This window comes from Passer montanus, unplaced genomic scaffold (assembly GCF_014805655.1).
Source record: "Passer montanus isolate IOZ18808 unplaced genomic scaffold, ASM1480565v1 scaffold2, whole genome shotgun sequence".
NCBI lineage: Eukaryota > Metazoa > Chordata > Aves > Passeriformes > Passeridae > Passer > Passer montanus.
The window spans coordinates 19,555,073-19,581,550 of NW_024366591.1; the positions used below are offsets into that span (position 1 = coordinate 19,555,073).

Here is a 26,478-nt window from a genome sequence, read left to right on the forward strand (position 1 = left end):
GAAGCAAAATTACCATACACAACATACATATGTAGACAAGCACACACAGACACATATATTTAAAAACATACATGTACTTACGTACCCTGCACTAACAGGAGCTCTGCAATGTTAGTGGTCTCTAAGCATTATAAGCTCAGGATTAATACAGCTTGTCTCCAGATCTCTACACTGATCTAGAGGGAGTCTTTTTTTTACTTTTTATAACTGTGGGTGGATAATTTTTCTGCCTATTTTCCTGTCATGCTTATTATACTAATAACATGGGTTTTAAATGCCGTCAAAATGTATTTTCAAAGCATAATTGACCACAGTGAAGACACTAGCTTTAATTCCAGTGATTAAAAAATCGGTTAGCATTCCAAATGTTTAAAGTGAATTCTTGTTTTATTTTTAATTTCAAGCATCTTAAATATTGTTTGTAACATTCCCACTCAAAGTGTTTTGTGCTGAACGAAAAAACTTTTCTCAAGTACTGCATTAGAAACTGTAGCAACCACTGAGACATTATCTTTGCAGTTGCACTCATGTTTCACAACATAGTTTTGCAGTGTGACACCTTTAGAGGCAGAGAAGGCAACTCCTATCTGCTCTTGTTAGTAGCCAGCATTTTGCATTCCAAATGTTAAAAGATGCAGTAACTCCCCTGTAACAACAAATATAGATTCTCTGAACTCTACACCAACCTCTCCCCTGGTTTTGGCAAGGCTTTGTTTAGGAACTACAGGAGAATTCTGCTGTCCCAGAAGGAAATAATCACCATATGAGAGAATGTCTGTCTGCTCACAATATGTTAACAAGAGACAACAGGTAACAAAACATGAAAGTTTGGTGGAACTTCTTTGTGCATTTGACTCAACTAACCCCTTACTTATTTTTTTAATTCTTTTGCCTCTTCCATTCTTTCATGTACCTTTTTGTTATCTTTTATTTTGCAGAATTTGCTGCAGGTCAAAAATTGACATTTTTCAGTTTTGGTATTTCATGTCTACCTTTGTCATTTCATGTTCCTGACAGAGCAAAACAGGAATCAAAGCTTCATGAAGTTATGATGGTATCCAGGATGCAGTATTTATCTGAAATCCTGTACTGAAACTCTGTGCAAATTTAAAGTGACTTTGTGTGCTATGGGTGACTGCTGGGCACATCACATACCTTGGCATGCACTAAAATTGGGTTTAGAGACTTTTGCAGCACAAGGAAAAAACACATATGTCACTGTCAACACTGCAACTGAACAGTACCTTCATTTTTTAAAAAAACAAACCACCAAATATTCTGCAGCTGGCAGAGAGGTTACCCAGTTCCCTGTGTCTATCAGAAGTGTGATTAGATAACTCTGCCTTTTACTACAAAGTGAAACACTGCCGTCATATCCTGCACTGCAGGTGACCGGGGTTGCTTTTGGAGGCGCGGGGTGGTGGGCTCCAGGCAGCTTCCTGCCCTTCATCAGTGAAGTCACGGGCGCCTCCAGAGACACTGCTAACCATATCCTGTCGCAATGATTCAGGGCTCCTCTCATGTGCTTCCCTTTTCATCTGCAGGTAAGCCTTATAGATTTTTCCCAGATGACTACAAAAAAAGCTGTGTTGTAAGTCCTCTCCCACCGGCTTCCTTCATTTGCAAGCATCAACACAACACAATTTCTTTTCCTGATCAAAACCATCTGTATGTTTTACACCAAAAGCTGTCTCAGTACTTTTGAGAGGACATTTCCTTCAGTTGGAGGAAAGACAACAAATATCCCCTCCCCCTAAGCCCCAGGGCCTCAATGTAATAGCACAAAACAAAGCCCCACAAGGTCACACTTCTGCACCTCCGGTCTTCTTTCCTACCATTCTTGTGCCTCCCTACCAGGAACTATGCAAGCCGGTCTCCATCTACAGCCTGACCTGGTTACAGGCTCACATTAGGTACAGCACTTTCCCTGCTTTAAGCCTTGTGGTTTTGGAGCTCCTTTGCGGTGTTAGCCAAGACTCACAGCTCTTACATTGGAATTTTGGGCCATCCATAGGGGGTGCAGAACTCCAGGATCAACACAACAAAGTGAAATCCAGGACTGGGCAGTAGCACTCACGGTAGGTTTATAGTAAGCCTTCTGTAACCTATAGTCTACCAGTTCTGGTGCCTTCTCTGAGCAATAGATTAATACACTGAGTAATTAATCTAATTAATTAGATTAACTTGCAAAATTCTTACGAACTTCTGAAGGGCTACAGTTTCACTGATACCCTTCTCAAAAGGCAAGGAAGAGAGCAGGGGTCCAGCAGCAGGTCCACACTGCTGGAGCCACCAGCTCTGGTAGGGTCACCATAGGCTGGGCTATCTGCAAGGGAAGCACAATAATTAGCAGAACTCCCCACAGGCTTGTCATGCTTTCAATACAGAACAGTCCCCTCCAGGCACAAATGAATCAAGGAAACCACTGCTGAGAAACATGCTATTTTCCCATGTTAGCTCTGAGATTCCCTAAATGCATGTCACATCTGGAAGAAAATGACACTTGGATTGCAGAGGCTATACATGATTTTGAGAGTACCATGTTGTTAATCCCACTCCTACAAAGTAAAAAAAAAAAAAAAAGTTAATTGCAGACTACTCCCCAGGCTTTTGGATGTCATCAACTGCTAAAAAGAAGTTTTCATGATTAAAATAAAGGAAAAATCCTTCATGTCCTATGGATGCTGAGTAAAGCTTCAGGCAGGCAGTTCTCCTGCAATTAATGACATGCTGTGCAAGTGGGAACTGCCCGGGCAATGCAAAACAGAGCTAATGAGAAGCCATCACGACATTCAGCTGGAATTGCCTCCATGCAAGAAGCGGGTATGAGGCTCTGTTGAGCTTCTGGTCAATTCTCCTTGGTTTTCTTTCACTGGAACTCAACAACTGGTGTTTACTTGGTTAGTACTAACATTCCCTTTCCAAGATTTTTTATTTTTATAGTCTGCTTAACAAAATTATTTCACATATGCTGCTTATATACACACAGTCAGACTGGTGATCCCATACTCATCTCTGAGAGTGATGAGTGTCATCACCAGACCAAAATAAATAAATTAACTACCACATATATATAATACATATGATCCATATAATAAATAGGATTACATTTACTGACAGCAGCAGTAGAAAGCAGTTGGATGTGTTTTGAATAACACTGCCCTGAACTACTCCAAAGCCCATCTGCTACAGATCACAATGTACAATGTTTTCTAGGTATATAAATCATAGGAATACATCATTACTAGCATCCACTTGCATTTTTCTGGAAGAAAAAGTACCATTCAAATCTTCCACAAACATTGAACAACTGCATTAATTTTCTGTTGGGATTGGACTGAAAGTATGAGTAATGATTACTAACTACCTTCCACTCCTGCCATTCCATGGCAACTGCCACAGTTGGCCCCTTCCTCTCACCAAAAAAATCAAACCATGCTTTTTTTCTTTAACAACTGAGCATTCGGGCAGACCAGCAATGAGATACATTTTCTCTCATCCAGGTTTGAACCTAAACCTCAATGTATATTGTACCTAGGGATTTTTACCCTCGAATTATTCTGCATCATAAATTGATGGCTGTGGTCATACTACTAATGGAGGAGTTTTGAAATCAGCTTTACAGATTTTGAAGACAACATGCAAATTTCTTCAGTTTATGAAAACCATGCCTCCAGTGGTGGCTGTTGTATATACAGGAGGCCAAAATCACAAAAAGGAGAAAGCTCTTTACAATACTCACTGATTTTCATTACAGAAATAGCTGTGTGAAATCAGCTAAGAGATAACAGAGTGATTTCCTTTTTGCAATCCTAACACATGTATTTTGCATCTGTTGAAAGCACTGTTTTGGGCATCTTCCTAAGGTAGCTGCATGATGTAGAACTTGGAAGATGAGTTTGCTTTCTGACCCAGTCTCTCTCTGCATTCAGACATCCTGGGCACCATCAGATATGAACAAATGAGCTGCTCAATTGCACCTTTGATTGGAAGGACTACAAAAAAACCTGAACAGTTGCCCAAGTCAGGCATATGTGCACACTGGCTCCTTGAACACGCAAAGTGGCACTGTGTGCAGGGAAACCAAAAACCTGGTTTCACACCATGGTCCCAGACATGCTGAGTTCATGGAAATGTACTTCTCACTGCACTGGCAAGTGCAAGAATGACCACAATTGGCATCACAATAAACAGAACACACAAGCTTCGAAAACACTGCAAGGATGATTTGATATTACATAGGAAACTCAAGCATCCAAGAACAAGGCTTCTGAAACACACAAGGACATATTTTTTCCTACCTTCTTTTTGTTCGCTAGATCTGTAAAAATGGGCATTTTAAGTAGGGTCATCATATTGACCTGAACCTCATCCTCATGAAAAGCTGAAACCATTTGATGAAAATGCTCCCTCATGCTTCTGCCAAAAGTGTAATGAACTCTGCTGATCAGACTTGCCAGGAATTCTCATTTCCTTATCAGATGAAGGAAAAGGGAACATGGTCATCAAACGGGAGGGAAAGATTAATTAGTTGAGATAATCTAAATAAACTCAATCTAGGGAAAGGTGTTCTAGGATTTTTAACCATAACTTCTGTTCATTGCATTAAGAATGGTATTCTCAAGGGTAAAAATAGGTTTGTCTCTGCAGTGTATAGAATTTATTTCTTTTTTATTAAGATATGATGGGGATAGATTTGTCCTCATATACACACATTCATGTATGATCAATAACCCATGCTGAGAGTTAAGTGACTATTTCAAGAGGCAACAGCAAAGGCAATTTCCCCAAGTTTCTATATTCAACTTATTCCCAGGACCCATTTTACTTCATTGTTTGAAAGAAATATGGAAGCATTTCAAATCCTTACAAAGTGAAACAGTTGGCCATTCTTTAAAAAGCCAATTCTTGTTAACATTCAAAGTTTCTGACACAGCAGCTTCCATTTCTGCACCTGCAATGTTAATTTTTGAAGATGCCACCATAAAATTATTCAGTACTCATTAACTGCTTCTATAATGATTAAAATCATCACACTAGTTATTTTAACTGAGTTTCTTGAGTTTCTTAAAGACCTCTAAGACACAGCTGAGGACATAATGAAGTTATGTGAAATATTTGCAGAGAGTATACCCTAGGGGTTTTTTCTTATGATCTGTAAAATACTTAAAGTGAAAATACATCTTCCCTTCTCAGACATGCATTTATATGAAGTTGCTTTTTTATGTCTGTTAGATTTAATATGATTTCAGAAATGCATCTCTCTGATGACACTCAAAAGATTCAGAACAACCAAAAGTCAAATCACAGAAGGTTTCTTTTTAGAGACCTTAAAATAATAGGTAACTACACGGTAAAATTTCCCCTTCTAGTTATGTTTCATACAGGGTTATTTTTCATACACTGAAAATACAAAGTAAAGATAAGCAAGTTAGTAAGAGACTACTAAACCTAATCTTAAAACAAACAGTGGGCTAGAGAAAACATTTCTAGCCAATGTATTTTGCAATTAGAAATCACAACTAGCTAAAGGACAAGTTGCATTTTTTGTTCGTTCGACTTCATGCTACTGTGATGTAAAGAGAGTTTGGTTTTTGGCAACTGCCACCATACCAGGATTTAAATGTGCACCAGGAGCACAGACAATTACTTCTCAAAATTATTAAACATAACTAAACCTAATTACACAGACAGGCATGCTCAATTCATAGATTTTCTGAGGTCACATATTCTTCTGTCAACAGAACATCTACATACTCCAGAACCAAGAGCAAGGACAACATGCTGCTGCCACATAAACAGTATTTTAACACAGTTTGAAAACGTACTGCAGCACAATGTGTTACAAGTATAATATCTATCCCTGTCAAATAAAATTGAAGACAAGGTTAAAGGTATTAAAGTACAAATGGGGTATCCCAGAGAATATAGAACAAATGTGCATCTGGAATAGATGGTTCTTAATATCCATATATTTTTAATAATATTTTATAACTTAAGGGACAGCTTCCATTTCCAGAATGATACTAGCCTCTCCTGCCCTCCTAAATGCATTCACTTCCCAGTCAACCAAAAAAAAAAAAAAAGTCCATGAATGACCGACTAAATTAAGGTATGCTTGAATGTAGTACACATGCAATAAAGACTTATTTCTCTGAGATTATAAGGCACTTCTGAAATGTCTCACTGTACTTTCAGTTAAGATGATGCCTCACCTTAGCTTGGTATGAGATCAAGAAAATAGTGAAAAACAGACAAATGAAAATGCCCCAAACAAGAAACATAAAATCCAGAAATCAAACATGCAACCATTAAATCCAAAGCTTTAAGACTGTTTTTTATTTACTTACATGTTACGGGACAAAAATCAACCAAACTTCAAAGGACCTTGCTCCCTCAGAGCCAAACAATCTCATCTACGGTTGCTGTCAACTGGAAAGTGAGCATCTCTAGCTGTGTCTCCCCTGAAATAATCCCAAACTGCCTGTTGTTCCAGGCTGTGCTCAGAACCTCTCAGCACCAACAGCCTCCTCTCCACAGAGCTGTGCTTGCAGAGCTCCTCTCCCCCATACTTCTGCAGCATCGCCTACTTGCCTACTGCACTAATGGTGTCCACAGGCGTGGGAGGTCAAGTCAGCACATGCAGGAAACAGAAGGCAAAGGAAAAAAAAAATCCACAACCCCAAATCCAGATGCTACACTTTTCAAGGCTTCACAATTTCCTCAAACTAGTTTTTATTAGCAGTAGTTATTGTTCATCTGGTGAGCAGTACCAAATCACAGCTATAAAAACAGAAATCATTTTAATTCCTGTTATACATAATCACAAAAGCACATACAATATACACCACCTGAACTTAACTGTTAGGTTTGGGTTTTCTTTACTTCTACATCTATTGGGGACATCAAAAGGGTCAGACAAAAAGCTCTGACGGTAATAGGCACCCTCCAACAGAAAGACAGCAATCAATTACAAACCATTTGCAGAAATTATAGAGCTGTCACAGACTCCTTTACAGCTGCAGTCTGACTGCCTCTGATTGCCAGGCTGTTTTCCACCCTTGTACCTACAAAACCAGGACAGCCTCAGATAAATTTTAAAATGACACTAGCAGACCTGCATGTCAGCTCAAGAAGTGAACTGCAATACAGAATGGGCAATTACTTCAGCAAATCATGCAAAAGCCCTAATAACTGCTGAATCTGACAAATTTGAGGCTGGAGGGAGGGCATGGAGCAGACCTGTCCATTTTCCTCTCTTTTTTGAGCTTTAATTGCAGCATGTAATTTAGAGCATTGGAGCAAATTTAGTGCATTAAAAGCAGCAACTAGTGTACATCAATTGTTCTCTGTGTATTTAAATCCTCAGAACTCTCCCTAATTTTCTGGCACCTGGTGTATTTGACACAGGCGATCAGGATTTGCTTTGTTCTTTTGCTAGAGCAAAGCTGATGCCCCAGAATCTCCTCCCCTCCAGCAGGACAGAAGGTCAGCATTTATGTCCACCCAGTGCACAGGGGACACTGCATAATCCAGGTGAGCAGGGCACCCCAAGGTACTCGGGGAGCCTGGCCTGGTGAAGACAGCCATCAAAGCATCCTAAGCCTTGGGGTCACCTCTGCTGTGCTCCCACAAAGATCCCCACCCCTAAAGCCAGGCAGAAGTCCTAAAGCAGAGCAAAAAAATCCACAATACCCCTTTCAAAATTTCCTCCTCCTAAGGAGAGAAAATGCAGTTTGTTCGGTTGCAAAGACTTTGGGGAAGCACAAGCAATCCTTGCACAGGACACAGATCATCTCTGTGGGAATTCCCTTGTGCAGCAGGAGATGGGCTAAAGACCCATAACCAATGGACTTCTCCTTATTCTCTAGGGAAAGGGCATAAAATCACCTCTATAAGACTGAAGTAGGTTACAAAGTAATTCATAAAGTAAGATTAACAGCTCCTCTCAGTAGGTATGGTTAGAGGCACAATGTATCTTCCTATTCCAGTCTTCTAAGTTTTAACCTTCCATCTCATCTCTACCAATTTTTCATACAACCTACCACAAGACAGTAATATATTCCAGTACCATAAAAACTCTAACGTCATTCCTGTTATGCAAGAGTGCTAACACAAGTGTTATCACAAATTTGTTTGAAGATACAACCAACTCATCAACAGAATTTAAAAACACATTTCTCTTGTCAGAATGGCAATGCCAGGTAAAATCATGGCCACCAACTCAAAAACACTACCCACACTTGCAGTTGGGAGGTTCGAAACAATATGCACTTCAATTGGACACAGGTTGCAATTTGCCTGATTCAGAGCAAAATGGACAAAATGCTGCTCTTTGGAGACCAGTGCACGAAGGTGGGCACTAATTCTGGGCATTCCAGCCTCAGCCCCCAAAGTCCTTGCTGAGAGAAGGAAAGCCATTAGTCCAGCCACGTCAAACAGGAGCTGCAGACACATAAAAGGTCTCCAAATTAGAGAGTAGCAATCACTGTCTCTCAAACACTGCACCTCTCCAAGCCTGTAGCCCACTTTACTGACATAGTATTGCTATGGTCACTGCAATATTATCAGTAGGCTCTGGAAATATCAGCAAAAAGAGAAGACAAAACAAACTGAATCCATTAGAAAGCTGCAGCAGCTTTACTGTTCGCTGTCGGAACTGGGTTCAAGCCACACAGAAGAATGAATTTTACAAGTCTCCACTTGCTTGCCATTTGCCCCCATCACACTGCTCCTGCAGATGCAGCAACTGTGCTGTAGATGCTGACCTGTCAGGGTGACCTCAAGATAGTAAAACACCAATGCAGCTAATATGTGTACAATTTTTTTCAAGCTACTGCCATATGGTAAATTCTTTCCAACAAAATGCAGAGCATTAATGCTACAACATTGCCTATTGATTCAAAAGGAATGTTGTGTCAAGCATTTTCTTACCCTGAAGGGTGGATCAGTCTTCTCCCTGTGTGGCACTTGGTCCAGAGTGCCATCGGTACTGCTCCTTTTCAAACTGGATGTGATGTCAGGCACGTTACTAAAGTCTGCATTTGAAATAAAACACATAAATAAATTAGAGGGTTATAGGACAGAAACAGGAAAAGTATTTGCTCTTACCTGGCTAACATGTTCAGTGTCCAGTACAATTACAACAGCAGGAGAGAATCACAGAATCAATTAGGCTGGAAAAAACCTCTGAGACCATTGAGTCCAACTGATGACCTAACACCACCATGTCACCTAGACCAGGACACTAAGTGCCATGTCCAGAAAAAATACAAAATTTGCAATTATCTCCACCCCTCAGAAAACAATGGGAGAGGTCAAAACAAGAAGCAACTATGCCTTGAAACTCTGCTTTCCAAACAGCAGCTGGACATGGGAGACTATCTGAAGCAATGTGCATATCTGATCTACCAAAATAAATGTAACACTCTTGCTAACAGCATGCTTTTGAAGGCAGCACTATCTATAATCAGCACACTCTGTGCTGAGACAACCAGTGAAGATTATTAAACGCACTCAGCAGTTCTCCTTGGATGAACACACCATTGCTCAACATGACTTAGTCCTGAATCCTTTAAAGATTAAAGCAGAAAAGAGAATTTTTGCCCTGGAGCAAACACTGTAATTCATAATACAGACACAATTCCTTCTTCTTGCAAATACTTCACCAATTTTCTCAAGTTTGGAGTCCATCTACACAGTAGTTGGCACAATGCAAAAACCAGAGCACTGCCCTGCTCTACTTACTGACAGCCTGTAGCTTTCAGTAACATTTACATTTAAACTCAAGAGCTATCCAACAATGCTGAGCATTAATTTAAAAATTATGTTCTTTCTCTTTATATTTCCTCAACTGGCTGCTGAAAATCTGCAGAGATGTTCACATGGCAATTCTAATTAAAAATCTTATTAGTGAAGAAGTGATTTTTGATCTGCAGTATTATCAATCCATGTAGCTGAAAACTATAAAGCAACCAACAAATAAAAAAAATAAAAAGGAAAGAATAGAAAAGAAAAGATAAAGGAAAAAGGATTTTCAGCAACCTCAGATGCTAAAACAGCAATCAAAGGGGGGTAAAAGTTTGCTGTTTTGTTTCCTAGCCTTTAAGCCTCCAGAGTACAATTCACACCACATTACCACATTTTCAAACTCTTTCTCAACACCTACAAATTCTGGAGATTTATTTTTAAGTGAAAGGTAAGATTCTTATTTAATTGCCAACACCAGCAACTGAAATGGTAATTAAAACAAATACCACCCATCTTGCAGTGAAATCATGACAGCTTGCAATAAAGAAATTGGGAAGGACAACAGAATTTAGCTGCCTGGGTGTTGCTGTTTTCAAGGCAGAGCAGGACCAGTTCCTCTCAGAGAGAATTGAACAACATGGACTAAAGCAGAGAGGAAAATGGGAATTTTAGGCCCAAAAGAGCACATTGCAACAAGGAGCCTTCCTGGTAAGACAAAACATGGCAGACAGACTCCAGAGGCAATTCAGAGAAAGACATGCAAATAACTCTGCACAATGTCAATTTGGGTTTTTCCATATGTTATTAAGGTGCTCAGGTCAAGCTTAGCATCGAGGCTGACATTTTCCACCCATATGCCAAATGCTTGACCACTTTCTCATTTCCCTATCCTTGCAGAAATAAGGTCTCATCACTTTTCTCCCCTCTGGCTTTTTTACCTTCTGCTCCCAGAGTCAGGGGCTGATCCTGATATATAAGAGCCTGTGTAATACGCAATACCCCAAGAGTTATCATTTTTGCAGAAAAACCACATTTTATACAACTCCAATCCCACCATCCATCATCTGTAAGACCTTAAGAAAGAGTCTGTCTTGTCTGTTTATTATGCTTTTACTTCTCTTCTTCCACCAAGCCGAAATAATTTTCTCCTTCCCTCTGGACTTTTAAAGTAATTTTGAGGCTTTCTTCTGTATATGAGTACACATGAATGACTATTGACTCCTACCATTGTCAACTCCTGGGTAAGCCAACCTCTAAAACTTAAATTGACTTTTAAACATTTTCTTCAGGGCAGGGTGATGCCAAGGATATTATTTCCTACTGCTTCCCAGGTGAGCTCTTTTTACTTGCACTCTAGGTTTTAATACCCTTCTCCCCTCCAAACAGCATGCATCTCAGCTATATTTTGCAATGGCATAAAGATCTAGAGTTTGATCTCAGGTACTTAGCTAGTGAGAAAAAACCCCTATTTTCCTGATTTTACAAAGGGACCATTAAACATATTTGTCCTTTATGAAGCAGTAAAACTAGCTTACACAAGCAATGAAGAGAGAGCATAAATGTAGGAAGAGGAAAATAGGGTAAAACAATCAGCAAAAAACATAAACAGAAGCAATCAGAATAACAACACCCAAAGCAGGCAAATAGAATATTGTATTGCTTTTTCCACATGACCCATCTTTTCTGCCTTTACCCTCATTTTGTTTTTCCTTTGTAGTTTACAGGACTATCAGAGCTAGGTCCATATAGTCTTGCCCATTTTTATAGCATTTGCTGTTGGCAGAATGAGTTGCTGACGACAGAGAAGCAACAGTAAATGTTATTTTAAATAGCAAAATCTTAAAAAAGCTACACGGAAAGAATCCAAGGTGAAAAAAGACATCCTACTGCATCCTACATTGTATGCAGAACTAACATGGGGAGGGAAGAAAGGAAGGAAGGAAGGAAGGATGTATGGGTTGTTGATCAGTTTAGCGTCCATATCCTGTCTCCTCTTCCTTCTTTTGCTGTGGAAGGGGACTTCCTTTGGATCTACTCTTACAGACCATTCCCAACAAGCACAGAAACACCAATATCAGCTGAGAGCTCAACCCCCTCACTGCCTCCCCCCTCCCAAAAAAAAAAAAAAAAAGGTAATATTAGAGAATGGGTAATTACAAATGCAAATCTTAAGGACATAAACACAGCAGAAAGTTCAACACTGTAATTTTTTCTACTTCCAGAGCTAAGTACAAGGGACTAGCAAAGCCAAACCCTACAAAATCTATCTTCTTTTAACATTAAAATTTGGATTTAGCTCTAAATAGAATTCACATTATCAAAGATGTTCACAAATAATAATGTGAAAGTGTTCTCTTACAGGCTGGCTAACCAGTATTCTTTCAGGTAAAACTAACAACAAAACTGTATAGAATTTGCACAAGATTAAGAATGATGCTATCACTGTGCAAGTACAAATTTGTTCCAGTATATATTATTCTGGTTCTTTTGCTGGCCACAAGGATGGAAAAGTATACAGAGAGATATATGTTCCTAAAAATCATTGAAATTCAAGGTCAAACCAGCACTTCCAGGATTTTTCAATAATTTTTTTTTAAAAACCAAAATTCTGATGTTACTAGAATTATGCTTCTCTCTACTTAAAGAAAACATGGAATACTCCACTGAAAATATTGCTTGAGAGGCTTTCCAGCATAGTAAATGGTGAGTGTTTCACAGCTAAATTTGCCCATACAGCTCCATTACAGTAGTACATTTGATTTATTCTACTGACACACTTGTGATAAAACTGTCTGGAAGAAAAATGGGACTGATAATAATGAGTTAAACAAAACATGGTTTAAATCTTTTAACATAATTTTTCTTTGCTGCAGTACACCTCTGTCCTGTTTACACACACACTCATGCTTGCTGAGTGGAAATGTTTATCACTTCCAGCTGGGATACAGGAATCTCTGAAGCAGATACTTTTTTCCGGTCTAGCAAACAGGAGTGTCTCCAGAAAAGGAAATATTAAGTCAGTTTGGTAGGTTGACCCAAACTGGACACCAAGTGTCCACCAAAGCAGCTCGATCACTGAGCTGAGCAGGGGAGAGAAATACTATGGAAGGGTCATGGATTGAGATAAGCACAGGGAGAGATCATTCACCAGTCACAGGAAAAACAATGCAACTTGGAAAAATTAGTTTAATTTATCAGAGTAGGATAATGAGAAATAAACCCAAATCTTAAAACACCTTCTCCCTACCCCTCTCTTCTTCCATGACTTAACTTTATTACTGATTTTCTCTCCCTTCTTCCCCTGAGCAGCACAGGGCATCAGGGAATGGGGAGTTCTGGTCAGTTCATCATACATTGGCTCTGCTGCTCTTTTCCTCCTCATGCGGAGGACTCCTCACACTCTTCCCCTGCTCGAGCATGGAGACCCTCCCATGGAAGACAGTCCTCCTTGAACTTCTCCAGCATGACTCCATCCCATGGGCTGCAGCTCTTCACAAACTGCTCCAGCGTGGGTCCCTCACACAGGGTGCAGGCCTTCTGGAACAAACTGCTCCAGGGTGGATCCCCCACAGGATCACAAATCTGGCCAGCAAACCTGCTCCAGCATGGGCTTCCCATGGGATCACAGCCTCCTTCCTGCATCCATCTGCTCTGGTGCGGGTGGATCTCTCCGCAGGCTGCATTAGATCTCTCTCTGTGGGCTGCAGTGGAGCAGCTGCCTCACCATGGTCTGCACCAAGGGCTGCAAGGTCTGCTCCAGCACCCAGAGCACATCCCAGCCCTTCCTTCTTCACTGACATTGGTGTCTGTTTTTCTCAGATATTCTCAGTCCTCCCTCCAGCTTTGATCATACAGGTTTTTCCCCCCTTCTTAAATATCTTATCCCAGAGGAGCTACCACCACTACTAATGGGCTCAGCCTTGGCCAGTGGTGAGTCCATACTGGAGCCAGCTGGCACTGGGAAGCTCTAAAAGCTTCTCACAGAAGCCACCCCTGTAGGCCCCTGCTACCAAGACTTTGCAACACGAACCCAATACAATCAGCTTTTTGCAAGCAAGAAGAGCAGCAACAGCAGCTAAATGCTAGGATTCCCAAAAAAGCACAGGGGGAAAAAGAGTGCCTCTATGTGAAAAGCTTAAACTACATCACATGAAATGCATATTAAATATTTTTCTTGGTTTCTAGCAAAGAACCACCAAGTACTAAGAACACACTCAGCACCTTTAGTTACCAACAGCACCACCAAAGAATGCCATTGCTTCTGCAATGTTGTGTCTTGCTGGCAGGCAGGTAAGTGACTCAATCATTCAAGAGAACTTCGAGTGTAACCACTAAAAACTGAGAGAAAACGCACTTAAGTCATGTTCCTCACTGCTCAACATTCAATTAAAAACAGGCACAGAGCACACAGATGGGATAGTTGGTTTGAAAAACAAACACATGCAGCATATCCAAGAGCTCTGTATGCCTACGGGAATGCTTCTTCCCATGTTGATGCAGTGATACACGTACAAGTGGTGAATGTGGAAGTTATTCATGTGTTTGTGTGCAGTGAGGTACAATGGAAACTCATCGTCTAGCAGATGTGTGAGACAATAATAATCTCTGCTGCAATCCCAGCCAAGAATCCAAAGGAAATCAACTGGAAAACATCAACAACAACCATCCGGCAATTCATTTACCATAAAGAAGCCATCAGCAACTGCAAATGTCACTTATCTTTCTTCTTCTGTTTAATTAACAAAGAAGCCTTAATTACTTTCAAGTCATAGATGTTCTTAACAGTTCAGCTGCTCACTGCAAAGGCAAAATCATCATGAGGAGAAAGTAGGAACTGAGGATCCTGTTTCTTTATTCATAGTTCTCTTTTCATAATGCATCAGAACTTGTTCCATTTCAGACTGCTCTTGCTGATTTAAAAAATGCCAAATAACCATCACAAGCATGTCAAGTGTTATCAAATGTCAAGCACTGTGTAGGTGGTGTAACCACCTCTTTTTTCAAACCATGGCAAGAAGGAGTGTTTCCACCTGCCACTCCAAAGACAATGATAAATTGAATAAAAATTCCTTCTACATCTACATGAGAAGACAACACAGAAAAATTAAATCTACTCAGTCTCTCACTCCAAGACCACTGCAGGGCATCATTTTCAGATCTGTGAGGAACAGCACTACTTGATAACTATTCTCAGCTAGTGGGGGAGAGAGAGGGCAAGCGAGATGAAGTCACATGTTTTTTAAGAATTAGGTGAGGGAATGGCACCCAGGCATGTCTGAGCTAAGGGGAGATGCTTGATTAACAGTGAGCAGCTGTGGGTCTTTCCTGGTATCCCTGACTTCACCTGATCCACTTACCACATCACCAAACACTCACTAAAACAGAGAGTCAGGGTAAAACCAGTCCCATAGGGACCAGGCTGAAATCTGCCTGTAATCAACAGGGATGAGTAAGGCAGGACAGCAATTAATGATCAGAAAATGGCCATGTCTGAGGTGGGTGCAAGCCATGCTGCACTCAAGCAGCTGAGCAGAGGACTAAACTTTAGCTCTCAACATATAAAACCTGGCATGTGAAATTGAAACTCAGGAGCAAAGATATCAATAAATTATTCACCTAATGGTGGGGAAAAGAGGATGAGGCTATACAGCTGGTGAATAACATCCAATAGCTACGCTTAGAGAAAGAATGAGAATGCTGGGGTAATCAGATTTTGGAAAATATAGCTCTATAACCTATGTAGTAACCTTAGGCTTTCACAATAAATTCAAGGAAAGAAAAATCAGAAATGCGAAGATAAATGGACAATAACATATATACATTATGGGTAAGCAGATTGTGTCAAACTAATATGACATCCACCTTCAATAAAGTATTTTTTTTAAAGACAAAAATAAAGAACAAAAATAATCTTCTGGAAACTTAGTTAAAAAGAAATAGGAAGCTTTTATAATATCCCTGGGGAAATTGTTATCCAAAATGAAAAGGATAGGAATTAAAACAAGACAGAACTGTCTAGCAGGTAAGATGAGAAATAGATTTGTCTGAATTAACTCCAGGCTTGGAAAGGGCTAGATTGTAGGTTTTGTGCAAGGTGGGTTTGGGGACTAATTTTATTTAATATTTTCATTATTTGTCTCAGCAAAGAAAGTACAATAGTAAGTACTCCAATTAAATACTCAAATCATTCAAAGTTACTACAGAGAATTAATTAGGAGCACAAATGGAGATGCATAAAAGAGACGTGGATGACCTTGAAGATGAAGGCACAGTCCTAGAATGAAACCACATGGAAAACAGTTTCAGGGACCCGTAAGAAGCATTGCTTCTATAAGCTGGGACTCCTGAGTTGGAATCATGAAAAAAAAACATGGAAGTGTGGAGAGGGGGTTGATAACATATAGTTTTGAGCTAGAGTCACTTAAGCAATGGCGAAGGCCACCAGATCCTGATCAGTCATTCCACTAGCCAGGAATATGTCTACGCTGGCAATTAGAACACTGGTTTTCAACCGTCACACAAATAAATTTCTAGAAGAGACTTACCTAGGCACAAAGACTGAAAACAATCTATTTTAAAATGGAATAGGATAAATGTATCAATAGGTTTGTCCAAAGCCATAACAAGCAGAGGATTGGACATGCTGAGTCTGGAAATTCCTTCCCATCCTGGGTTTATCTATCATCAGCATAGCACAAATATTACACAAATATATACATAATACAGCTACACAGGTTAAAATAGCCAGAAGCCTCTGTCTCTTCAGGAGAGCAGAAGAAATAATTTATGTTTCATTCATACTGGTGCTTAAAGATCCTGGCAAAGAATGTTTATGACTTAGAGAACATTTATATCACAAGTGCACATGGGTAATGAGCCCCAACAGTTGTCCTACCCCAGTTTCTTGCTGACTCCAGCTCTGATGTTTATTAACAACTCTACTGCAACAAACTGATCACTTTCTTGTTTGTAGTTCTCTGGCACTTGAAAGGGAAAGAGGACTTTCACTTCCTGTCCTCTCTGCGGCAGTTTTTAACCTGCATTAGTGAGATGCTGTAGATACAGTGGCACTCAAGCAGTTATGATGGGTTTGGCTTAGTCTGTAAAAGACTGATATCCTGACATCAGATCAGAGGAACAGACAGCATTTTTTAAACACTAGTATTGTCCAGTGATTTCAGAGAGATTATGCAAAACAGCAATAAAATGGGCATCAACTTACTTCTGAGAATAGTTATATGAATTTTAGCTTGAAAAAAAATAGGATCCACAACTGCAAAGGATTGCAGGAGGTCCAGACTGTCCACTAGGAAAGAATGTATTCAATATTTTCAGTAATTCCCAAATGTTCTAGAAACCACCAATAAAACACAACACAGCTGATCTTCGGCATGGAGGATTTTCCACTCCCTGTAACAGAGAGTTTCCATAATCGCCTGTATGGTTTATCTGGAAATGAGACATTACATTTGGGTAATAAATTTAAGCCAGGTGTATGGAAAGCTGCATTTTTCATTGTTTTGCAAATTCCCCAGACTGATCAGTTAATTATGATAAACTTACAGTTATCATATTCTTCTAGCCAATGTTACTATCAAGAGAAAAGTAAACTTCCAAGAGAAGATAACAAATATTTCCAAAATCCCTGGTGCAAATAATACCAAAGTCTGAGCCAACTCTCACAAAGGAATAAAGCTTTGGTGGTCTTCATGCCTTCAGACTTACTGAAAAACAGGGAGTGGTAGGTGAACCATTCCAGCACTGCCTGGAGAAGACATATCAGCATAATGAGCTCTAAAAATGCTCCCTCAGAGACCACCACTCATAACTTCAGTTAAACAGTTCAGCCTGGCAGGTAGCATGCATGTGCTTATTTCTTTTGGTTTTATACAACCTAATGTATTTCAGGTTTTCAACAGTATATTTACTTTTGTAATGAAGTTGAAAAATAGATCTGCAAGCATTCCTTCTGTATTCTTTTCCTTTCTGAAAAACTTCAAGAAATATCTTTCAAAAAAGTAACAGTTGATCCAAAGGAATTTACTGAATGGTTTTCAAAATACATTCTCACAATCTCTGTTAGAGAAGACATCCAAGTTCCACCAGAGAGATGAAGAGTTCTGGGTTCACTAGTTTAGCTATGAATAACTTGTATATCTTCTTATGCGAGGATAAGTCTTTTCAGTTCTTTGGCTCATGTTATCCCCTGGGATCAGCATGGAAGGGGTACCCACCAGTTAGTATGCATGACAGAGGCCACACAATTTCTACAGCCCTTTAGATTTTTCTCTAGGTTGCAAAGAACACAATAACTACGGTCAGGAAGAAGAAAAGCAATAGAAGACTCCATGGAAGATTCATTAACTATCCCACAGTGGCCATTTGCATTGGAAAAATTGCTAGTATAAGTGAGGAGGGTCTAGAAGACAAAGTTTTGGGGATACACCTAGGTAAGTTTAGTGAAGTTGTAATATAAGAGGACACGGGAGTTTCTGCTACAGGGTTTCCATCATGAAGGCCCATGTCTGGGTAAACATCAAAAGGTGTTTGAAGACAGAATTATTCAAGGCCTTGAAATAAAGCGGATGTTTTACTCTAAACAATCTTTGGCCAGAGAAAGGTTATTAGAAATTTGGTGATAAGTCAGCTGAGGAAAAATTCAAAGACCATGACACAAGAATGGTCCAGCTCGAGTAACAAGTGGAGATCTCATTTCCACCTAGGAAAAGTGAACTGAGAAGTCCTACTTTACCTCATTATTCATCTATTTCTTCTGCATGTCATAGTAGCAAATAAATAAACAAATAAAATTTTTGCATTCTTACATCCTACTAGAACAAGCCTCAACCTATGAAAAATAGCTGCTACACACTGAGCTTATTCATGAGGAGTTTTTATGGTCACATTTGATTTCTAGGCTGAAAACTGTCTCTAGGTAACTTTCACATTAAGAAAACAGATTTTTAAGGGAAGGTGGGTAGATTGCAGCTACAGATGAGAAATGCCCATTGAAACTCACCATATTCTCTACCATTTCAAGCTGAAAGCCAAAGCAATTTGGTTCACTTTTTTATCTTCATTGAGGCTCTCTGTGGATTTGGGCAAGAGACTAAGGTACCAGGGACCCCAAGTGCAGATTCTCATTAATCTCCAATTAATTGAGTGCTCATGTTAGCTCAATTCATGGAATCTGTATAAGTTTTTAAGTATTGCACAATGCCAGTCCATTTTTTTCCCCACAGCTGGTACTCACAGCATTAACTCTAATGTTAGAGTAAATCCAAATGTATTTGCAGGCAGTAATTGTGGTTACTAACTGTACAGTGGTTTACAGCTTTCATGCTGCTTTAACCAACAGTTTAAAAGATAGTGAAACACTGAATTTATTATCAATTCAAAATCACCTTCCTCTTTTTGCCTAGGAAATTTTCAAGTTCTTCTGAAAGCCTTTGAACTAACTTCAGATAAAAACTAGCTCAAATTCTTATTGCTATATTATCGTGACCTGAATCTACTAGCACTAGTAACTTCAGTCTTTAGAAAACTGAACATTAGAAAAACACAAATAAAATTAACTGAATTTAGTAATTCAGAAATTATTACATCTCTGTAAGATATTTTGGCTTGTATCACTTTTTGGTGGTCTGGATGTTTGTAACCTATTTTGAGACTGGCTAGAAGGTATACTCTCAGGTTAGGCTGTAACAAATCACTCCTTGATGTAGCTGGAGACTCATTCAGGAATCCTCTCCATATGTTAAAATCTGGAAAGAAAATTAGCATACAGCTGTCATAACATCAGACTTCCTAGAGAGGATTCTTCAACACAGAATTACTAGAGGCCTGTCACTAACTAGAGTAATTGTTACCAAACAAGACATGCAATTACAGACCAGCCAAGAAGATTCCCTTCATGGCCCCTTTCATCCATATGTTTTGGCTTCAGGGAGCAAACTAGGAAACATCAGAAGGTGCTTTACATGCTTCCCAAAGTACAGTGCAACCTGGCTGCTTCTATTTGGGTATGTGATACTGCCTAGACAAAGAGAAATTCCTACTTCTGGCTAGGATCTGAAATGATCATGCAGGACAAGTCTTTCTCCTTTGTTCTCACCCTTCAGTGAGGAAAGTGACATTTTTTCTTTTAACATTCCACATTTTCAAGTACAGAAAAGGCAGTATGTTCATGCAAATATTCTTGTATCGTACAGCTTTCTTAAGACATTTTGGGCGACATGCTGAACAGTGGCTTCACTCCAATCAACCACCTACTTGTACAAGTTTGACTTTCTATAGGCTGCTTTCTGCTCTCTTATATTTCTTTTTTTTTCTAAATATCTACAGCAACATCCATTTTAATGCTAGAGCAGAGTCCTTTAGATTCCTTTGTCCATTAACAGCTCGTGGTGAGGCAAAGTCATTTGACTCATTAGCTAATTCAACAATCAATAGGAGATACAAATTAGCAACACAATAGGAAATAGCTGCCTGCACTTCTGTAGCAATGCCTGATCAGCCCCTGCGTCTCAGCGGTTTGTTTCTATACGGTTATTTAACATTCTAAACTTTCTGCCCAAGTATCTGCCGGTTGGGCAGCTGTTCAGCCTTTTCAGTTTAAAGTTTAACACTTCACACCAGCTTCTCAGACTATTACCTAAATGCTTTTGTTTCCTAAGTGTGTAACAAATGCCTTCTTCCATACAGTCTCACTGGAGGCCAGTGTTAGCCACAGCTCATGCATCCCCCTGCTATTCCAGTTCAACAGCTGGAGATGTGTGCCTGCAGGACCCGAGCTGGGTCCTCAACACCACCATCCTCTCTAAGTCAGTAAAGGCTGTAACCCACTGTTGCCAATAGGCCTTCCAAGCTACAGCTGCTGGACATGCAGGGGTGCTGTCAGGGGTCCCTCTCCTTGTTTTAGCTGCTTCTGCAGGATTGCTCACATGGGAGGCTTTGGCTGCCCTCAGAGGTCACTTGCACTGAGGAGACCTGGAAAGCAAATGGAGTTAGCCCTGCCCTGGTTCCAAGTATACCACCTCAGCAGTGCATTTTCTTCTCCATCTCAGATTTATAGGCACAAAAGTCATGAAAACAGAGAGGGGAAAAGAAGAGCAAAAGTTACTTAATAGTTTAGCAAGAATTTGTGGCTAGCTTAGACAGTTTTTATCATTACTCAACCTGCCTTACCTCTGTGAAACACAGAACTTCTGCTGTTTGATGTGTTTTAAATCATGCCTACGGCACTAGTCTATATATGGATGTCTCTAACTTTATCATCATTAATAAACCTCCTTGCTATCCATATTGTCACTCTACAGAATTTAGTAGGAAGGGCAATATGATGATTTATGCCTACATATCACTGAGCCAGAAGGTGCAGCTATACAGGGTTTAATGAATTTTACACCAGGAAAAAAAAACCCAACAATTTGGCCCACTAACTTCACAGGGATTAAATCATAGCAGCATTTAGCAAAGCAGAACAGAATGCTCTTCCAGTAGGAAAGCACAATGAAGAGCATTTTATAGCATAAGCAGTTTTTTAATTTGGTGCACACACATCTAGCAACAGGACAGTTTGTCAAGAGGCAGCAAGAGCTCATTAAAGTGACACTCCTGGGAAACACTTGTATTGCAAAATATGCCATAGGCAACAAGTGCTCCAATGGATCCAGCTTCTGAAGAGACAAATGCTTTCTCTGAATTGATCCCTACACTGCTACAGTCCCAGGAATTGTCACAGGTCAGACCTAGTCTTTTCCCAGCAATTCACAAGAGTGCAGGATGAAGACACCTGTGTTCAGAGTGCACAAACAACTTGGAGCAGGAGCCAACCCACCACAGCTGTCCAAGACTACTGTCCTATCACACAGCCTGCCCCTTGCGCTTGCTCTGATGAGCATGTCCTATCACATCTTTGTGGTTTCTCACTGAATTGGGTAATAAGCAAGGAAAAGAAAGCCCATCAGAGTAATCTATCTTCAGGCAGATAAGCAGTCATGCTGCATAGACAACTACATGTCTGTGTTGCAGAGAGACTTTCCTACTATGTTGCCTTACACCACACAAAACTGCCATATACCTGGTATTAGATCGACCAGGCAAGAGGGAGCAATGTGTGCAGACCTGCACAACTAACAGATATCAGGGCCCATTACCTAACAGGACTGTGGGTATCCTTGGGACTTGAGAAGCTAAGCAATATTCTCTTCTGAGCTCAAAGGGATTTTCTGTGAAAGAATAAAACCAGATTTCTTTGATTCCTCACACACAAAGCACAAGGAAGGAGATGCCCTACAGCACAACAAAGAGAATTTTTATGTTGAAACAGTATCTCAAATAGGACACGATTTGGGCAGAACTAAAAGTAGAAGTCATTTTAGAAATGCTTTTCAGTTAAGTTTTAATTTTACTTTAGTTTATGAAATGCTTTCAGCATTAAAGACATTTACAAAAAGCTATGGGCAGACAGCAAGAAGCAGAGTGGTCTGAGCCAGTGGTCCAGGCACAACCCCCAGCTGTTGGAGCTAGAGGCCATCTTAGTGTCAACATCTTCCTAACTTTACCTCTTCTCTTAAGAAGGACTCACAGGTCTTTCTGATATTCAGGGTAGGTTGGGGCTGAAAGAGGATGTACAGGGTGCTATGTGGAAAGGTGTGCACAGTGACATGCAGAGAGACAGCTGGCAGCAAAGCCAACCTCTGCCTTCCTTTTCCTCCCTCACCTCGGTGGTATCTGACAAAGCTGAATGAAGCAAAGTTTTCTGGAGAAGCAGTGAGTTGTAATTACACTTTACAGAGGCATCTAGAACACCTAGCAAAGTGCATTTGAAACAGGAAGTACCTTGGAATTGAATCCAAATCAGTTGCTATTATTAAGGTAATTTTTTTAATAATAAGTCATATAAAAATTAAACTTGTGACCAACTGATGTGCTTTGCTTCTGCGGGTGCTTACTAAGATTAAAATCAGATGCTGCACATGTCTTGGTGAACAGAAGAGCCACTTTCCATGTGAGGATTCAAACCACTGATCCTCCTCCTGAAGCACTGACACTTTGCAAAAATATCTCTGTATTTAACGATCAGGAGCTAAAATGTAATTGCTCCTCTCCAGCACACAGCCCAGCCATTTGTCAAAAAAGCACGAAGCCTGACTATCTCCCTCCCTGACTCCAGCCGTGCCTTTTACAGCACAAAATAGCATCAGCAGGAGTGACTCAAACCAGCATGTCCCAGACTACACTGCTGCCCAGGCATTAGTGCAAGAGGAAGGAAAGCAGAGGGCAAAACCATTGCTCCAAAGTGGCTAGAGCAGTGTTCTGTGGGCAGCTGAACTGAAAGAGAACTTTCTGCCTCTGAGAGTAGCTCTCCTTGCAACCAGCTCTCCCCTGGCACCTGCCTGCTCCCCGCTCCTCCTCCTCCTTACCTGGCTGTGGCCCTTGTCAGAACTCTGCACCCATCAGTTCAACCCCCTGAGTGTGCGGGGGCTGGGGAGAAAGATTTCTCCTCGATTAGCTGCAGGGGCTGCAGCAAGGGCTGCTGCCAGCACAGGGGTGGGAGGAGTGCTATGGGGCTAGAGGAAGAGGAGGAGGAGCAAGCCTCCTCCTTGTCAGCTGCACCCAAGGCTTCTTCACTGCTCCTGGGACTGCGCTTCCAGAAAGACGGGCCAGACAGGAACCCTGCATGGAAGGTAAGCACCCCACCCCACAGGTGAGGAGTACAACACGGAGCACAGGAACAACATGCCCATTTATTTTTTACTTTTTAATTTTCTTCTTTCTTTCTTTCTTTTTTTTTTTAAGTGGTTTCTTTCCCATTTAACTACCGTTTAACTTTCTAACCCTCAGAGACCCTTGTTCTATTTACAAATTAGGGTTGATTTTAACAGTGTCAGCTAACCAAAAACAAGAGCTTTTTTTTTTTTTTTGGCTAAACCACACTTGCTGGGGAAAAGAAAAATTGCTCAACTCTGACAGTAACTAACATTCTGCAATCAACTTTCACACCTACTAATGCTTCTACCTCCCGCCTTGTACCATAGATATGGTATATCTATAGATATACCATAAACCCACACAGCATTGCCCTAAATATAGTTTGCAATTCTGGTGCCTTCTCTGTTGTTTTTTCCTCAAATATCCATGCCATCCTAAAATGAGACACTTTTAATTTATTTTTTTTCCACAGCTTTAAGAACTTCATTCCAATTTCCTCATTTTTTAATTCTACATAAATATTTCTTTAAGTTTCTTGGCACTGGGGCTTGGAGCAAATTTAGTTGCTCCACATTTATGAGTACATTTTTTTTTAAGTATTTCATCTCATTTCTTTTCCAGGATAAACTTATTACTCACCAAGCAGCTAAGCAGCAGGAACATAGTGGTGCCATGTGGGAGATCAAATGATACAACCACAGAAGGTCTAAAATACAGCTACAAGGGTATAACAACCTCTTGGAGAAAATGAATCACTCTCACCAAAAATTCCCTGGGAATAATTTTCAGGAGTGGCAAAATTAGTGGCTTTGGAGAGAGTCAATCACTTCCCTTCTGTACCGTAAAAGCTGCCATGGTTTGCCACAAGGTATAATTGGGTATCCTCAACAGAATACGTTGGAAAAGGCATTCATCAGTTACTACAAACAGTTACAAAACTGTAAACAAATGTGCACAAACTATTACTGTCCAAGTTACATGAAGCCAGTGATTTTAAGTAAGTTCTGTTTTGCTTTCGCATGGTGGTCATCACCAACCACTAGGCAGGGCATTACTGTGTGACTCAGTGCTGAAAATTTCCATTTTCTAAGCACTTTGTTAATTTTAGCTCATTAATCCTCATAGCACTCTAGAAAGACGGTTAATTTCTAAAAACAGGGAGACAACAGCAGAAGCATTGAGGTTTTTTAACTCCTGATATGTACCTTCAGCCAAACTGAGATTGATTTTTTAAAAAGGTCCCCTCTTCCAGCATTAACTGACTTTCGAAGGTGCTACTTCAGAAGAACAGACTCAATATAGACAAGCAAACATTAGAAATTATTTTTGAAAACTGTGGTCTTAACAGTGACTCACTCAACTCTACCAAAGCAGAGAGAACAGTATTAAACAGGACAGCCAGGGGACAGGTTTAGGAAAACCATGGTTTAGGAGGGCTAACACAAGTTTAGGAAAGCCATGATCTGCGTGAACAACCTGACCTCCTGTAATGATGAGGTGACCCAACCAGTGGATGACTGAAAGGCTGTGGACGTAGCCAACCTGGCTTTCAGTAAAGCCTTTGATATGGCCTTCCACAGGATTCTCCTGGAGGAACTGCCAGCCCATAGCTTGGACAAATGCACTCTTCATTGGGTTAAAAACTCACTGGATGGCTGGGCCCAGACAGGGGTGGTGAGCGGAGTTACATCCAGCTGTAGCCAGTCACGGGTGGTACTGCTCTGGGCTCAGTGCTGGGGCCAGTCCTGTTTAATATATTATCAATGATCTGGACAAGGGCATGAAATGCCCCCTCAGTCAGTTTTCAGGTGACACCAAATTGGATTGGAGCGTTGGAGGAGGGCAGGAAGGCTCTGCAGGGGGATCTCTGGACCAGTGGGCTGAGGCCAGTGTTATGAGATTCAATAAGGCCAAAGGCCAGGTCCTGTCCTTGGGTCACAACAACCCCAGGCAGGGCTATAGGCTGGGGAAGAGAGGCTGGAAAGTGACCCAGGGAAAAAGGACCTGGGAGTGCTGGTCAGCAGCTGAACATGAGCCAGCTGTGCCCAGGTGGCCAAGAAGGCCGATGGCATCCCAGCCTGGATCAGCAATGGTGTGGCCAGCAGGAGCAGGGCAGGGATTGTCCCTCTGTACTCAGCAGTGGTGAGGCTGCACCTCAAATCCTGTGCTCAGTTCTGGGCCCCTCACTACAGGAAGGACATTGAGGGGCTGGAGCGTGTCCAGGAAAGGGCAACAGAGCTGGGGAAGGGTCTGGAGAGTGAATCATATGAGGTACGGCTGAGGGAGCTGGGGGTGTTTAGCCTGGAGAAAAGAACGCCCAGAGGAGACTTTGTTGTTCTCCACAACTCCCTGAAAGGAGGGTGTACCCAGGGTTGTCCTCTTCTTCCGGAGAGCAAGGAATGGCTGAGGGAGCTGGGGGTGTTTAGCCTGGAGAAAAGAAGGCCCAGAGGAGACTGTTGTTCTCCACAACTCCCTGAAAGAAGGGTGTAGCCAGGGTTGTCCCTCTTCTCCCAGAGAGCAAGTAACATGACAAGAGGAAATGGCCTCAAGCTGTACGAGGGAATGTTCAGGTTGGACATCAGGAAGTATTTCTCCACTGAAAAGGCAGTTGGTTAAGCATTGGAATGGGATGCACAGGGATGTGGTGGAGTCACCATCCCCAGAAGTGTTCAACGAACACTTGGATGTGGCACTGAGTGCTGTGGTTTTGTTGACATGGCGGCATTTGGTCAAACATTGGACTCGATGACCTTTAAGGTGTTGTCAATCTTAATGATTCTATGAATTTCCTAAAGACTGGATATGAATTTAAGAGTCCTTGGCCTCCAAATCCCTGCTTGATCACTAAATATCCCCGCCACTAATCTAAACTCTTATTCAATTCCTGAGTAAGAGGACACAGAACAGTTAAACCCTTTATGATTATCTATTAATTCAAAGTAATGCCATTTTCTTCTGTTTCCATTTGAACTGATCAGGTAATCAGACACTAAGCACTGAATTCAATTAACA

General features: G+C 40.8%; 1 protein-coding gene across 4 annotated transcripts in view; it reads right to left on the bottom strand.

The window, feature by feature from the left end:
* The window catches only part of TIAM2 (TIAM Rac1 associated GEF 2), a 97,110-nt gene that overhangs the window by 22,512 nt on the left and 48,120 nt on the right, over nucleotides 1-26,478 (bottom strand). For 3 of the 4 annotated variants that reach the window (XM_039707626.1, XM_039707627.1, XM_039707625.1), the window contains one exon: nucleotides 8,935-9,038. In XM_039707626.1, coding sequence (XP_039563560.1) covers nucleotides 8,935-9,038 — 104 coding nt within the window. Of the gene's footprint in view, nucleotides 1-6,350; nucleotides 6,540-8,934; nucleotides 9,039-26,478 lie in introns of those variants that run through there. The other variant, XM_039707628.1, reaches the window with a different exon arrangement.